The sequence below is a fragment of the Pochonia chlamydosporia genome, chromosome 5 (assembly GCF_001653235.2).
Source record: "Pochonia chlamydosporia 170 chromosome 5, whole genome shotgun sequence".
NCBI lineage: Eukaryota > Fungi > Ascomycota > Sordariomycetes > Hypocreales > Clavicipitaceae > Pochonia > Pochonia chlamydosporia.
The window spans coordinates 1952885-1969599 of NC_035794.1; the positions used below are offsets into that span (position 1 = coordinate 1952885).

Genomic DNA, 16715 nt, shown 5'->3' on the forward strand with positions numbered 1-16715 from the left:
GGTGCCTTTCCGGTATCGTTCTTGACAATTGGTTGGGTTGAGCGAGAGTCGGTGAAGTTGGTTGAACAAGAATGAGACAAACAATCAACGACGGGATGCTATCGTGATATTTGTAGTTGTGAGAACAGGAAGAAAAACGTTTTTGCCTAGTCCGGAGGGTAGCACATCTTTGTATTCGAACGCAGACTGTGGCCTGAAAGCAACTCACAGAACGGAATCCCGCTTTCAGACAAGTTTGGACGTTTGAAATTTGTGAGACAATGTCTAAACTTCTTCCGAACTGAGGGCGCGGCTACCCGTCGCCGGATTTGGAATAAAGTTCGCGGGAGGAGTGAGACATCGCGGCTAAGTCTTCAACACCATCGCCACACCGGCTTCGACGTGCATGTTCCACTGACGGCGGTACCTGCGTCATGTGTACCCGGGTCTCGTGTGTCAGTAACAAGCGGGGACCGTCAACGAGAAGTCAGCTAACTTGGGTCGACGATGCCACCCAAGCAACAGCAAATACGAGCCGCTAAGGCTGAAGCTGAGCTTATTTTGATGTGGCATGTACAGTAGACTGCTGGAAACAGACAAATAGCTTTGGATGGCTTCCTTGAGACAATTGTATTGGTGCAACTGAATATAAGTGGTGCTGAACCTTGAACTATGACGAGATGTTCGCCAGAACCAGCTCCGTTGGTGACCTTTATCAAGCTTTTCCACCTACAGAGTGGCGCAAGTGCAAGATCTGTGGCAAGAAAAGAGACATCTCGAATTCCTATTTTGAAAGGTCATCACCAGACGGAAGAATCGAGACTGGTGATATAGATATATCCTGCTGTTGAACCCCTGAAGTTCTCCAGAATCTCACGTAGCGCAAGGAACAGAACTTGGGCTGATCTGAAGGCTTGCAAAGAAGCACCTTCTGTACACGAGAACCCAGCTCGTTATTCAACGGCTACGACGGTGCCTTTGAGAACTCATAACACGAGCAGATGTGCTAGTCTCCAGTGTTGCAATTGAAGCTTCTCTGTGAACTTAGACTGACAGACCACGATCGGTGATGATCGTCAACCGGTGAGAAAGGTCGGTTCTTAGCGGACCATTGCAGACGGATTGCTATTGAGTGAGTAACAGCTTGGCATGCCCAGAGACTGGGCAGCTTACAGCTGTTACTGCCTTGTATAACCGCTGGATTCATGAATGCAGGAGATGTGGTGGGGTATCAAGAAATGTCGACAGGTCCAAGACCGTTTCTTCAGGCCGGCTAACGGCCGAAATATCGGGGCTCTTCTGACGTTCCTTGGACATTGTCACCCGGAGTGAATAATCCCGAACAATTAAACTTCCTGCTCATTTGTTAGCAGCAAAGCCTTTTGGCAGTTTGTGATGGAACTGGAATGCTGACTTGTTGTCCATCACTAGTCCAAATCCGACCTCGCAAAGCATGAGAGTTCTACAACGCTGACAAGTCCGGAAATATTGCACACGACGCAGGGACACCATACTACTTTTGGCGAGAAGCAAAATTTGTTTTGGCGTGCATCGTAACGGACTACCGATCAAGCTTCATTTCGCGGTTGGCTGGGTCCTCGAGCTTTGAGGAGACGGAGAATTGTCGAGACATTGGGATAAAATTAGTGAGTCAATTGTCTCACTGCAAGCAGGTCGTCGATCTCAGCCGACTTGAAAGATGACGTCAAGCCCTTCAAAAAGATGGATACTGCGTTTTAAGATTTCGTTTTCAATAGTACGGTAACTGTGGTTGCGAGGTCATATTGGTAGTTGAGTTTTGGATGCGGAACCAGATTAGTTAGGATAAGGTTTGGAAGGACCAACGTTGAGTGGCTCCAGCATGCACTGTCCAGCAAGCAGAAAATAACGTGCAAGTACAGTGTGTATGACGGTATAAACACTGTAAATTCTTGACATCCAGAAACAGCGCCGTTACAATTGACTCTCCCTCAGGTTGTTGAAACAGTCACATCTCACCCGAACAACGTCGCTTGGTTGCTCTCAATTATCCGGCATTCATAAGCTGCATGCCACTGGTCAGGAACTGCCATCGTTTCTATCACTAGACGCCACAAGTCAGGTTGAGAAACAGCCAGATTCCCCTGTTGACTCGAGTGACAACAATGCAATTGTCGTACCTGACTTTGGAAATCGGAAAGGAGAAAACCAAATCACACGACGAAAGGCGCCCGCATTTTGTTTGCAGTCACCTCAAGGGGAAGTTGGTACCCCCGGAATGCGAACTGAGATGACAACAGCCAGCCACTCAATTAGCTCTCTCACATGGTTGCCTGTTGGACTAGGTTAACCTTGTGCTTGACGAGGTTGTCTAATGCATATTTGCTAGTTTGATGTACTGCAATTGACCCATTGCATCTTTGTCAATAAACGGGACTGGAAATTGATCTACGGAGTACCGTATATCACGGTTCTGGACTTGAACGACGTTTGGGGGCTGTTACCGACTTCGTTAGATGGATGACTAATCACGCCACTAGGAGTGACAAGTCTGTTACTCCTAGCTGAATTCGGAGACCTCTTTGGACCTGTCGTTTTGTGCCTTATCCTCTCACGTGCGGTACATATGGAAACTTCGACTGGCATCATGCGTGGCTAACAGCAGCATTTCAACATGATGGAGGACTCAGGCTGGCGATATCTTCTCTATCAACATTGATGGGCCATTACATTTGCCATCGCATATTTTCTCACGTCCTCTCAAGTCACGTGCGGCCCCCATGCACTTGGTGTTGGTATGCTTGGTTTGTGTTTCTCCTCGGCAAGCATCTGCAAGTCAACGCGTCGTCCAATGACAGTACTCTAATATTTAAACCTAAAGTCTTAGGCATGAAGTTCGTGCCTTGCTCGGATGTTTGGATCATTGATGCCTTGAAACCTGAAAACGCTCCAGTCGCACTCGCTGTGTTGTGTTAGTGCGATAGCGAGTCGGACTAGCGTACCTTCACTGAATCGTTCTGAAAATTTTCACAGTGTTGGCCGCTAGCGAGTCACTACTCCAGACTCGACCTGAATGATTGCACATGTGATGATTACAGTGCTTACAGTGCAGGGCCAAAAGGTCCAGACGCTTTCAATGTTCAGGCTGGAAGTCGTGCTCCAGACCATGACTGTTATCTTGCATGCGCTACCCTGATTCTGGTGTGAGCAAATTTCCTTCCTGGGCGAATTCGAACTGGTGGATCTCGATGCTTACCGACTGTGCTGAGCAACTTTGCCGCAAGCGTGCCGCAACCGGGTGCGACAATTGAAAACAAAGCAACCAGGAAGGTTGAGTCTGGCTCGTTTGCTTGCGAGGAAATGGCCTCGGATGCTACAGTAGTCTCGTATCGACTTAGTTGCAACACCTGCGCGCCCAGCCATTCTTCACGTCACAACTACGTGCGACAACTCCGCCCATGAGCAGCCATCACACCATCTCAAACCTTTCGTGCATATGAGAACGAGCATAGAGTCCATGTTTGGACAGCCAACAGCCAAAACTTGATCTGGTTGCATTTAATTTTTGCTCCAAGACACCGGGACACCCGGACACCCCTCACATCTCTGCCACTCAAGTTGATTCTCGCCAAAATTGCCTTCGTAAATAAGTGGCTGGTCATTGTCGAGTAGACGGCGTAATACTCATATGAGTGAGCAAACATCGACTGGAAATGATTGAGAAAGGATAATTACGCCAATGTTGGCACAATTGCCATGCGTTTTGGCTCCCGCAGTATCTTCATTTTGTTACAGGACACATTGATTCTTTCTTGTCTGTCACGGGCGTCTTGCGACTCAGAGCTGTCGGTGATATTTGATTGTCCTCCTTTATACCCGTCGTACCGTGCAGTACAGAGCTGCATGTTTCTTCAGCTGTCTTGGGATGCCGGGCGCCTTCACCGGCCTTGTACGGAACTGCACAGCGGAATGAATGCACAATGTTTTCAATATTTGAAGTCTCGCTCCATTTTTGTCAAGTCTCCGTCCCACAATGGGCGTCAAGTATCATGCATCTCAACCACTTGAGCACATAACAGTCTCGACTCTTTCAACTGTTGTACTGCACGGACTCCCTGTAGGTACAACGCCCGACACATTTTTGATTCCATCGTGGAGTGGAACAGAGCAGAAGTGTCCTGGGTTGCTCATTGGCTTGATACCGCCATCACCATGCATGCACCTGTAAACCTGCTTCAGTTCATCCAACAGCGACTGAAGCGGGGACGTCAGCTGCAGGCGCGGTCAAGGATTGCGTCTGGAACCTTTGAACTCGTGTACATCGGCAATGATCGCCAGGAACAAAGAAACCATTACACGTAGATTTGAATTCGTAGGGCTACATAGTGCTGATCTTCACCACCAGTGTCAAGACCTTGACGACAGATCGACGATGTTGTAAACCTCGTCTGTATGCAAGTAAGTACAAACGGAGTGTAAAAATTCATGCACCAGACACCTCTTGGTGCGCACCAACCTTGGTACCAGCCTTGGACATAATGGCCAGCGGGACCAGGCAACAAAGAGATTCCTGTACAGTGCTGTACAGTATCGCTGCAAAGCACAGAGCAGAACATTGAAGACTTTTTCGATGTCGTGTCCCACTCAGGCCCTATTCTTGGAGTGGGTGACTCGTGGAGTCTGGTTCAGGTTGCGACGGTCGGTGAGGCCCATCCAAGACTGAATCATGAACGCTCAAGACGCTGTGGGCAAAAGCACAGGCATTGCGCGCGCATTGGCAGCACCTTTGGGCACATTGCAGAGTATTACACACGTTAGCAGTCTAAAGTACTGTACCTTGGGGAGCAAAACAAAGCAAAATGTGTGCAAAACCCGACATTGCAGTGGGCGTGGCTGAGTTTTCTCTGTGGTGTCTCAAAGTTTGAGGATCCTGGCCAGGCTGAAGAGTTTTTGTTTGCCATGCTTCACGTATAATACAATAAAGTCGGGAATCAGAACAAACTGGCGTCGAGGCGGCCATCTTCCCGTCACTGCATTGAAGCAACATGCATGTCTGTGCTGGGCCGAAGCACCAGATTTTAGTTGGATGTGAGCACTTTTTGTGTTCTGCTGTCATGATCCCAGCCGGAATCTCCATTGAAGCACGGAACTCGGGTACCTGGGTACTCAGCAACTTTGAACCTCTGATTCAGCTTGAGGGCACCCGAGGTGAGGGTGACAATCGCCGGAGACTTGACGACCAACCACCTGCAAGGAATCAATGTGGACTGGTTGGAAAAAGTTCTTGGTGTTCGTTATGCGTCTTTTTTGTGCTCCCCCGTTTAACAGCTCAACATTGAACCAGACATGGACAGTTCGAGGCTCGGCGACCAGGAAGGAACAGTCGAGAACAGCCAAATTCTCACTCTGCTGCAAGTACCAGCCCACCAGACACTTACGTCCCATCCCGATGTCAATGGTTGTCAGTGGCATCGGGTACCTGACAGCCCACCGAAGCCCACTGGAGCCACGTCAAGTCTCTCGCTATCACTGGCTGAAGAGAATGCCAGGCTGTTACAAGATGTCCAGACTGGTTCGCCGTTGTTCTTTTAGTGGGCACGGAACGCCACGCCAGCAGTGTTTGTGACCAGTTACAGCAGTTGCATGTGCCCACACGGCGTTTGAACCGCCAGACCGAGTGTGCACATGTCTGGTGGTCAGTGACAAAAGCTGAAATGTGCAGTGAATCAGACAACTATCAACACCAAGACATCGGGTCCGGTGCGTTGGTCAACTGCCAAAAATTCGTGAGACTCGTCTGGTTGAAGACCGAGCAGGCCGCGAAGAACAAAAAAAGTGACACGCACCAACCACCAGACCCATGCTGGCTGGCCGCATTCGACAGCACCCACCAAATCGGAACACAGGCAAGAATGGTCGACCAGGATGTGCAGAGGATGGCTTAGGCCCATGCCAGGTACCAGGAACTCGAGGCTGCATGCCGAGCCAATAACAGCCCGAAGCAGGGTCTTGCGTAACCGGCGCACATGCAGCTAGGAGAAACGGCGCAAAACTTGGCGTTTGCTTGTGTTTCTTGTTTTCTTGTTTCTTGTTTCCTGATCGTGGCCCAGCGGCGGCTGAAGAGGAGAATTTTGGAGACCAGACAAGCAGGCCACGCACGCAGCTTTTGAACGCCAGGCAACCAACCCGAAACACGGACTCTACTCTACTGTGTCGAATACAGTACGGATGGAGACCACAGCGCTCCCAACGAACGAGCGGGCGGAAAGTTGACATCCAGCTTCTTGCCTGATCCTGGTGACCTCTTGCCTGCTATGTTTTGCTTGCTCTTGTTTCTTTTTCACACTGCAGTACACTTCACACTTGTCTCTCCAGCCATCTCAGCTGAGGCGCCATGCTGGCTGTGCCATCAATCGACATCTGCCAAGTCATATTTAGATCATGGACAAGTCATGGCCTGGTCATGGATGACCCTGAGCCGATCGGGCATCCATGGCCGACTAGAGACCACCCTTGCTCGAGTGTGCAACACATGTTGATCCGCCGGCGCACAGTCAAACTCGCTCGATAGACAGTTCCTCGATATGGCTTGGCGCGGCCTCGACTGTATCAGGTACCCGCCTTGCCGTAATACCGTCCGCACAGTGCAGTAGCCAAAAGATTGTTGATGCTTGACACACAGACACACAGAACAGGGGGGAGAAAAAAAAAAGCCTGCGGTGCCGACCGATACACCCCTGGCATTGCGACGCTGGAACCTTGGCTCCCTGCACGTCTGTTCTAAAGTCGTCTTTTCTGCTCCATGTTCCTCCACTTGCCGGAAACTAGACGCTTTGCAGGCACATTGGCAACATTGGGTATCGCGGCCACGCGACAACCGACGGGAGTGGCGAGCACGATTAATAAAGTCGAGTCGAACAAACGACGCCTCTGATGAAATAAAACAATGAGTCAAACGGTTACGGAAGGCTTCCGGAAGCTTCAAGTTGGACATTCCCAATTTTTTACGGCACGCAATTGAAGGGAAAAGCCCAAAAAGTTTGTGGGTGGCACGCCAAGCGACTTTAGAAGGGCTTAGAAAAACTCTGTTCCTGGCGGGGGCGGACCGCCACGGAAGGCTATCCCAAGATGTTTTGCGGGTTGAACGAATCAAGCCAGGCCGTTGGAATCCGTCGAGTCGGTTGAACTTGGCCCTTGCGGCATAAAGTCTGGTATGTGCGTTGATGGAACACAGCACGAGCAAAAACAGCGCACACCGTGCAACGACAGCATCTGCCGTCCCCGTTGTGTTTCGTTTCCCCGAATTGTGCAACGACTCGCTAGGGCGGAGCATTTTCCTTTTGACTTGACGCCGTGGCACACCGTTTATCCGTACTGTAACGTGCGGTTAATAGCTACATATACACCTCTCTCATGGGAGTGGCGTCGAGAAAACCACTGGTATCTGCTATCCCTCTCCTTCATGAACGAACCCCCCCATACTCCAGACTTCTGACAATAGAAAACGGGCCAAAGACCAAATCTAGTCAAGTATTGTACCAACGACCACGGAATATTCAGCACTTCCACTTCGTGGGTCAACTTGAGGACCCATACCGCCTCAACGGAGACAAAGGAAGCTAGCGCACGAGTAAATCGCCCACGATGCGGAAGCAAACGTGGCGACCCTGGCATTGGGTCAATACCACACCCCGTACCTCCTGGGTCTCCTGCCCAGTTCAAGTTGTGCGAACCCGAGATACTGCACACTGCCGGCATACCTAGGTAGTGTACAATGTACACTGATGTGTCCACGATACAGTACTATACATGTCACCGAGGCTGTGTGGATATTGGTGGACTCTTGTTGTCACCCCTTGCCCCCAGTTGGGTTCTCGAACTCGGCCTTGCTCCGTGTCTTGACCCACGAATGCCCATGGAAGACCCATGAAAAGAACAATTCTTTCACAAAAAATCTGTCCGTGTCACACCTCGTGCATTTTGGTGCGAGGGTAAGATGTATAAATCAAGCCTCCCCGCCCCCGACAGATCTCGAATCTCTTCCTAGATGCTAACCAAATAACCCACCGTCATTTATCACTTGTTGTTGTGTTTTGTCTTCGGACTTACATTCATTCTTGAAGCTCATCTCCTCGATAGCTTCTACATTCCTTCTTGAAACTCAAACTATACAACGGCTAGGCTCCGTTCTTTACCAACTCTTTCAATCTCTTGAAAATACATCTCTGAGGCTAGTTCTCGAGACCAACAACAGTCCTTCAACACAACTACAAGACCAAAAACACAATCATCAAGATGCATTTCGCTACTTCTGCTCTGGCCCTCGTTGCCTCTGCTGCTGCTGCCAGCGCCGCCAGCGTCACCTTCTGGACTCTCGACGATGCCACCCGCACTGTCTACTTCACCCCCAGCGATGGCTCCTCCCAGCTCGACTCCGTTACCGTCAGCAACGCTGAGAAGAAGGTCGTCCAGTTCCCTGACAACTGGATCGGAAACTTCTATGCTATCCAGGACGGCAAGAACAACGTCCCCGGCATGCTGGGCGAGGTCAACTTCAACGCTTGGAACGGCCTGACCTACTTCGATGTCTCTGCCATCGTCGACCCCAAGGACCACGACAACGTCAAGCAGATGTGGCCTGCCAAGGGCGAGTCTCCCATGTCTGGCTGCGAAGTCTTCCCTTGCAACAACTGCTACTGGCTTCCTGATGACGTCCAGACCAAGGCCACCAAGGAGGTTGACCTCATCACCACCCTCGGCTCTGGCTCCACCGGCATGAACTTCGCCGAGGCCCAGTAAGCGGACTTCATTTGATCAACAACCCACCTGTGATTTACTTTTGGGCTCGGCACGCCGGTCAAGCAACTGTTTCTTCCAGCAAGACAGGGTGTTCTTGAACCTTGAGGGTTCGAACCTGTGTCTTGTCGAAGAACGTGCCAAGCTAAATTCAAGATATCATGATGCTATGATTCTATACGGAACGCAACAAAAACGGAAAAAGGAGCGAAATTTCAGGGAACACAAACAGATACCCCTCGCGAGTCTTACCGACAAGGCCCGAGGTTTCATGGGTTTAACAGGGAACAATACATATGAGCTCAGGCAGCACTGGCGCAGCCGGGTAGGGAATCGTTTATCTTTTTTTTTACTTATTTGGGGGTCAATGGCCATGGGAAATTATCTTTCTACAATAGGGGCTTACTCTGGTGCAGACACCAGTGTCTTTCAGCACCTACCACTACAATTTTTTTCGTCCCATTCTAGCACTTCACCACAGGCTTGGTGTGCCAGTCAAGATCTTACACTCGTGTAAGACAGACGGCACTTGAGAGTCTGGCACTCATTTGCAAAATCATTTTGGTACTTCTCTACTTTCTTTAAGGAAACTTTTATAGAATACCCTTTTCAAGACATTTGCACATACAATTCGGACGAGTATATACCCCTTAGAACATTAGAGACTGGATATGAATAGAAAGCCCATACAACTTACTCTCCTACGGTTCCCATTCATTCCATTGTGTGTTGACGTGTCGAAGTGTGAGTGTGAGGTGTGGCTGCGGTGTGGGTGGGGCAGAATCAAGCCAAGGGGTAAACGGCAACCCAAAGCCGAACATTTGAAGGTGAACAAACCGACCAAAACGTCGGGGTCAAGCTGTGAGGGGCCGCGGAACCAATAACATTTCGGTATGTCACTTCCCACTCTGGTGTGGGACTTGGGTCTTGTCCTGAGCTGCACTCTGCGATTGGTCAAACCTTGATGCCTCCAGCGCGACAGTGTCAAGAGAGGCAGCCAAGGGGCATACCAAGCACTCCTGTGCTGACACGATCTTTTTTGTTTACACGGTTGCACTACACAGAACTGTCCATGGCTGCACCGCACAGAGTCTGAACTGAATCAGGCATGTGAACCGCAACCTGTGCAGAGGGTTGTCACACCTGACACGATAATAGCCTACTGATTGGCATTGTTCCCACGTTGTGCAATGTGTGGCTACACATGTGGCTCAGCTGTGGCTGATGACTACTCCAATTCCCATCCCACCGCCTTCAATTGAGTGAACCCTGAGTTTTTGTCCCCGTAATTTCCCACCCCACCTCCGTTGCGTGCCAGACCGATACCCCTCCTTCATCGTGCTGGTGATTTTATACCTTTTTGCAACCCAATTGGAACTTTCGTTCAAGTGGGAGACTTGTCTAACGAGGAGAAGAAGCATATATTGCTTGAACTAGTCGACATTTATTTTTCAAAATGGCGCAAAAGACGACGCTCAAGGAGTTTGAGGCGGTGTACCCGAAGCTGGAGGAGGCTATTTTGGACCATGCGCGAAAGTATAAGCTTCCCAAGGAGGAGCTTGACTGGCTGAAAGCTGTGAGTATTATTTACCTTGACAACCTGTTGTCTTTTGATCATGTTTGGGTTTTATTTGGTCATTTCTTGTTTCTTTTGTTGGAAGTGGCAGTTTATTACTCGGCATCATGAATGGCCATTCATCACGATACTCCATGTACTAACCAACTCCAGAACCTCGAAACCAACCCTATCGGCGGAAAATGCAACCGCGGCATGTCCGTCCCCGACTCCGTCTCTCTCCTCCTCGACTCCGCCCTCAACGAGGAGCAATACTTCCAAGCCGCCACTCTCGGCTGGCTCACCGAGCTCCTGCAAGCCTTCTTCCTCGTATCCGACGACATGATGGACGGGAGCATCACGCGCCGCGGCAAGCCCTGCTGGTACCGCCAAGAAGGCGTAGGCATGATCGCCATCAACGACGCCTTCATCCTCGAGTCGAGCATCTACGTCCTCCTCAAGAAATACTTCCGCAGCCACCCCTCGTACATTGACATGGTCGAGCTCTTCCAGGAGACGACCTTCCAGACCGAAATGGGCCAGCTGTGCGACCTGCTCACCGCCCCCGAGGACAAGGTCAACCTCGACAACTTCTCCATGACCAAGTACCAGTTCATCGTCATCTACAAGACCGCCTACTACTCCTTCTACCTGCCCGTCGCGCTGGCCCTGCACCAGCTCAACCTCGCGACGCCCAAGAACCTCAAGCAGGCCGAGGACATCCTCATCCCGCTCGGCGAGTACTTCCAGATCCAGGACGACTACCTCGACAACTTTGGGCTCCCCGAGCACATTGGCAAGATTGGCACCGACATCAAGGACAACAAGTGCTCGTGGCTGGTCAACCAGGCGCTCGAGATTGCTACCCCCGAGCAGCGCAAGATCCTGGAGGACAACTACGGCCAGAAGGACGATGCGAAGGAGGCGGTCATCAAGAAGCTTTTTGATGATATGAAGCTCAAGGAGCGGTATGAGGCGTTTGAGGAGAAGAGGGCTGGTGAGATTCGCGAGATGATTGAAAAGGTTGATGAGAGTGAGGGCCTGAAGAAGGGTGTGTTTGAGGTGTTTCTCAACAAGATTTACAAGCGAACCAAGTAAGTTGCGATGGGGGTCGACAGGAACAATAATGAAGTAGATGATTTTGCATGGATGGAAATATGATTGCGTTAAAGGTAGAGGTCCAGGTAGATTAATACATGGCAGGCAAAGGCTGGTGCCTGCAAGATTTATCAGAACTTTGAGATGAGTACCTTTCACAAGTTCATATTCATAGTCTTTATGAGCCTGGCCGTGGCAATGTCTCCGTAGAAGCATTACACCCCGTGACTCACTATTGGCGTTGCATTCCTGGACCGGACGTGGATAGTGACGGGCGCGGTACCAACTAAGTAGGTGATACGTTGTGCCCCGTGGCACATGCTGGAGAGTAGTTTCTCGTACGTTGTGCATCGTCCAATAGTGCTTATTGTAGAAGACGCTCTGTATCGTGCGCAAAACGGCACCACGGAGTCGGCGGTAGAGAGATTGATTTTGTAGAGTATGTTTCTGTATATTCTTTCGTTGCCCTTCGGTCTTAGCTGCGTCACCTGGGTAACTTATTCATTGTTTCACTATGGGTATCACACCATCTTCATGACTGTGCAGACCATCCCAACTGTTGATCATGGATCATCTAAAAATTTCTAATATAGTGCCCTACACAGGTAGTCATACACTATGTAATAGGTACATTTTCGACAAGTGGCTCAGCATGTTGGGCGTCCACCCCTAGATGCTGACGGGCCGCCATTCTCTGCAGTAACCCCTGTCATCGTTAGGCAACTCATCAAACTTCTGGTGACTTGGCATCACCTTCCTTGGATGGCCCCTCATCTCCGTCTTGTTCCTTTGCTCCCTCAGTCTCCTCCGCTTCTTCTGTTGGCGTGGCCTCACTGGTCTTCTTGTCGTCTTCTGTCTGGTCGTTGCCATTGGGCTCTTCCGTGCTCTCTGTTGGCTCTGGCGTCTTGGGTTTCACCTCCTTCGACTTGACAATGTCGCCAAGAAAGTCTCCGGCATCTCCAAATCCATTGATCTTGCCTAGTCGTGATGAAAAGAAATCTACATCTCGCACCATACTGCAAATGTTGGTCAGTCTCTAATGTATCACCGTGTTTGGGTGCTGCGAGCCTGTGGCCACGAAAGTTTAAACTCACCTCTGGTGTCCAGCTTCTGTCCTGGGATTGGCCTCTTTTAGAGGAGCTCCTAGCTGGTCCTTGTAGCTGGCAAAGACGGGTCCCATAATCACCTGAATCGATGTTTCGGGAAGATGCTTGGTAAGAACACGATGTAGCGTAGTTGTTTCTTTGACAAGAATTTCCATATACGGCTGGACCACTCCTTGCTTTGCGGTGTCCCAGTCAATAGCCCTGATGCTCTTGGCATGGATAGCTGCACGACCACTCATAATATCGACCAGCTTTTGGTGAATGCTGCTTTGATGTTCCTGTAAGAGTCTACGTACTTTGTCAAATTCTCCCATGAGGTTCGACACTCCAGCCCCTGAACCGGCGTGGCTTCGGACGAACTCGCGTATGTGAGGAACCAGAGTAGCCGTAAACGACAATGCCTGTGACGCGAGAGCGAGGTGCTTTGTGGTGATATTTTTAAGTCCCGCGGAACGAGTCGCACCAGCACCCAGGATTAACTGTGTGCATCGAGAGTTAAAAAGTTGGAGATACGCAATCAATGAAGATGCTACATCTGTTGTCATTGATGGTATTCCCGCAATCAAATGCAAAAAGTTGCCCATGCCATCCAGACATAATATTGCCGAATTGGGTAAAATGAACTTTTCTAACTCAATAACCGCAGACCGGGTCTTTTCTTTACTTGTGCCGTTGGTCTCGGGGGGCTCAGTTATTGCATCAGGCTTCTCCAGCTCGCGATACGGAATCCAAATCTTGTTGTTCTCTGTCCACACTGAGGCATCCTGCGTACTGGAGTCCAGTATCAGATCCAGGAGCTTTGTATTGGTCTCTGTGAAATCTTTTGCGTTCCATTGATCTGACTCCATGCCTTGGGCAAGCTTCTGCATCTCGGTATCACGGTTCCGTTGAACAAACTCTTTGATATGTCCGTTGACCACTGTCTTGAGAGAAGTACCACTCCGTCCCGAGATGGCCTCGCATTCGTTTGCAAAGTACAAATTAAGAGTGAAATATCGGAGGAACAAGTCCAATGGCAAATGAGTGGCCTGTTCTGCTCTGACCTTGAGAATCTTGACAATTTTGTCGTTGGCGATATCGACGGCTTGTGTTAGGAGACTATTGATATCCAGACTCTTGTGAAGTTCCTCCTGCAGCTCGATATCGACTGCGGCCATTGGGTTGGAGATGTGCCGGTCCGGGCGGGGACTGGTAACTGGCGACTTGACCGGCGGTGATTTGACACCATCTGCGTTAGACTCGTCTGAGAGGTTGCTCGCAATATCCAGAAGCACTTTGACTTGCGTGGTCAAGCGTCTCAACGTCTCTGTCACACCAACATAAATTTTGACTAGCAGATCTTCTGCATCTTCCGCGTCTAGGGCTCGTAGGTTTCTTGCCAAGTTGGCAGATTTCTCCTGGCTAGACAAATGCCTGCTTCCGCTGGCTGTCGACACAGACAGCATGGACTCGTTATCGTCATCGCTGGAACTCGGAAGAGGGCGTCGAATCAGGTTACGGATTTCTCGGAGGACTGCGTCTCGGTATGCCATCGCGGCAGTTACAACGTACTTGGCACGATGCAGTCCCTTCATGTTGGGTATAAGCTGTGCTTTGAGCCCTTCTGTTGCCGCAAGATACGAAGGGAATACTGAAGGTGATCGTGTGTGGCCGCCCCGTGATCTGGATGCTGCGTTGTTCCATCGCAGAAGGACGTCTGGGGTGGAAACAGACTCGGCGTGTTTGCGCAAGTCTGCTAGCAAGACACTGGCAAATTGTGATTCGTAGGCTTTTCCAACTCTGAAGCGCAGGGTATTTAAGTCCTGGTGGACACCTTGCAACGCTGACGCTCCTCGCAAATCCCGCAACTCCATGCCCGCTGTTTCGATCCCCTCCACTTCGGCACGCTCACCAGCTATCAGCTTCTCTAGAGAGTCAATCGTTCTCAAAGCTTTATCCACCTCACCAGCATCGACTAGTGATTCGCAGCGACCAACGCCGTCTACAATATGTCGCAATTGATACACGGCATCGTTCAATTTCCGCAGGTTCTCCTGCCGTCGCCGCTTTTGAGCAATCAGCAGACCGCTGGTGGCTATCTCCTGATCAAGTGCTTCGAGTTCCTGCCTGAGGGCCTTTATCCTTTCCACGGACTCTGCAGCTTCAGAGTGCAGTTCCTTCAAAGACCCCAGGGCGGTGAAGAAGGTTGTGGATGCTGTGGATATTGAATTGATCAGATGAACCTCAATGGTGTCCATGTACCACGACAGCTTTTCTTGAAGGATTGCATTTGTTGCCAAGGCTTTTCTTGGAGCGGCGGAAGTTGAGGTGCTGTCCTTGCTCGATGGTGGAGGCTTAATTACTTCGGATCGTTCGCTGACAACGTCGAATGTCCTCGGGTTCTCGAGATGAAAGTCTTGGTCAAAGTACACGGTCGGAATAGTCGATAGCGGCGCAGGTCCATGTACGGCTTTGCGACCGAATCCAGAGCTAGATCTGCGCGAAGGACTCGGTGCGTCGACAGATGCCAGCGATGTAACTGAAGCGGTCGACCCTCGCCTACTTGGTTTCGTGCTTGGCCGGAGCAGACCCTCCGACCCGGCATCTGCCTGCTCGTCTGGTTTGGAATTGCGGCGAGTAGTGTCAAATTCGTCCTCGCTCTCTTTAACGCGCCGCAATTGCTCATATAAGGCTCCAACTTGCGCAAGATACGGGTTGAACTCGGCCGCATCGATAATGGGAATGTTGGTCAGAGTAACAGGTGGGATGTCACGGGCAGTGGGGGGTTTGTGCGAGCTCGACGACGGTGCTGCTGTATGTGGTTGAAAGCCGGTTCTAACAATAGGGGGCTGTAGCAGGGTTGAGATAGCTACACATGTGGATTAGTTTATGACATGTTTTAAATCGGTTCGCCACATCTGCTGAATTACCATTTTGGCCAGACTCGTACACAGAGTTGGCCCAGGTGCTGGATGAGCTATCCAGAACGCCACCTATCGAATGAATAGAGCTCGCCGCAGAGTTTCGCCTTGAAGGGGAACGAGGGTGGCCTTGGCCGGGTCGACTGCTTGTGAAGTGTTAGCGCAAAGTAGCTCCAGCTGACGAGATGGCAACAAACCTATGAAGAGAGACTTCATGGCGAGGACCAGGCGACAGCGTGGAGAGGCTGTCGACGGATTTGCCAGCAGTCGCGGAAGAGAACATTGTATGCGCGATAACAAGACGACGTGGGAGGTTTACAACGGGTATTCCAACGTAGGATACCTAGAAGTTGTCGTGTAGCCGACGGCTGTATCGACGGCTCGAGTAAGGAGTGCTACCGGGGTATCATCGCTGGCACTTGCAGACAAATAAGAAGGCGGGTCAAGCAATGCACTTCAAGGACGCTTCAAGGAGAAGAAAATATTGAAGAAAGAAATATTAGTACAAAATTCACTGCAACACCATGGTATAAGTCGTCTCGAATGGTAATTGTCAATGGCAAGGCCTATTAGACGTGATGCTGATGAAGAAGCTGACTAGGTAAATCGAGCTTCCGTCAGCACTGCCTTCTCCATTATGGTAGGAGTAGTAGCCACGATGGCATTTGTGGGGCCCTTGACCTGTTGACAGATGGCCAACAAAGCACCTACCATCAAGGCCCGAGTTGTGATAATTTGCCGCAGATTATCCGAATCTTGCCCCACTTGTGACAAAGTTTCCACACGTGATGATAGGTGAGCAAATGACAGCAGAACCAGGCTAGGCCGAAAATAGACTGGCGCAAAAATGATGCCAGTGGATGTTGTCAAGCTTCAACTGTCTTGTGCTGGTTTATAAGTATTCGTCGATGACTGTCAATAGATTATTGGATTGCCTGCGGCTAACATTGAGGGCCACACCAGACTGTTGCCTTGGCGTTTACAGGTTCGACCGCGCAATGTGGAGTAATGCAACAATCATAGCTTGATTACCATTACTCATTCACACTGACGGACACAGGTAAGAGTGCCTTTTGGCTTTGGAATCGCCGCAACGGCCATGAATCCTGCTTGTAGATCCATGTCCGGTCCTGTTTTGCTCGTCTTGGACTGTCATGCAAACATAAATCATGGTTCTACAAATTGCATCATCGTGTGTACACTGCGGAGTTCCCATCAGCAAGACGGCCATGGATGCATCCCGAGGCATCGGGGAAATGGCAACTAAAGTCATGCGACTCTTCAATGTTGCAGCCAATCTCG

At 50.3% G+C, this 16715-nt stretch overlaps 4 protein-coding genes across 4 annotated transcripts; 2 read left to right on the forward strand and 2 right to left on the reverse strand.

Moving 5' to 3' along the window:
- Positions 1 to 3000: 3000 nt before the first annotated feature.
- VFPPC_17957 (hypothetical protein) lies at positions 3001 to 3381 on the reverse strand (the record flags this gene model as incomplete). The annotated part of the gene is made up of 2 exons (XM_022429625.1): positions 3001 to 3145; positions 3224 to 3381. The coding sequence occupies 2 exons, from the start codon at positions 3379 to 3381 to the stop codon at positions 3001 to 3003; spliced, it is 303 nt and encodes a 100-aa protein (XP_022285321.1).
- Positions 3382 to 8253: 4872 nt separating this feature from the next.
- VFPPC_13922 (DNase1 protein) lies at positions 8254 to 8757 on the forward strand (the record flags this gene model as incomplete). Its single annotated transcript, XM_018291694.1, has 1 exon — positions 8254 to 8757. One exon carries the CDS (start codon positions 8254 to 8256, stop codon positions 8755 to 8757), a length of 504 nt encoding a protein of 167 aa, XP_018141966.1.
- A 1453-nt stretch (positions 8758 to 10210) lies between these two features.
- VFPPC_05904 (farnesyl pyrophosphate synthetase) lies at positions 10211 to 11407 on the forward strand (the record flags this gene model as incomplete). Its single annotated transcript, XM_018285021.1, has 2 exons — positions 10211 to 10330; positions 10484 to 11407. The coding sequence occupies 2 exons, from the start codon at positions 10211 to 10213 to the stop codon at positions 11405 to 11407; spliced, it is 1044 nt and encodes a 347-aa protein (XP_018141967.1).
- Positions 11408 to 12134: 727 nt separating this feature from the next.
- Positions 12135 to 15696, reverse strand: VFPPC_05905 (GARP complex component; the record flags this gene model as incomplete). Its single annotated transcript, XM_018285022.1, has 4 exons — positions 12135 to 12423; positions 12502 to 15361; positions 15423 to 15556; positions 15611 to 15696. 4 exons carry the CDS (start codon positions 15694 to 15696, stop codon positions 12135 to 12137), a joined length of 3369 nt encoding a protein of 1122 aa, XP_018141968.1.
- Between the last annotated feature and the right edge of the window lie 1019 nt (positions 15697 to 16715).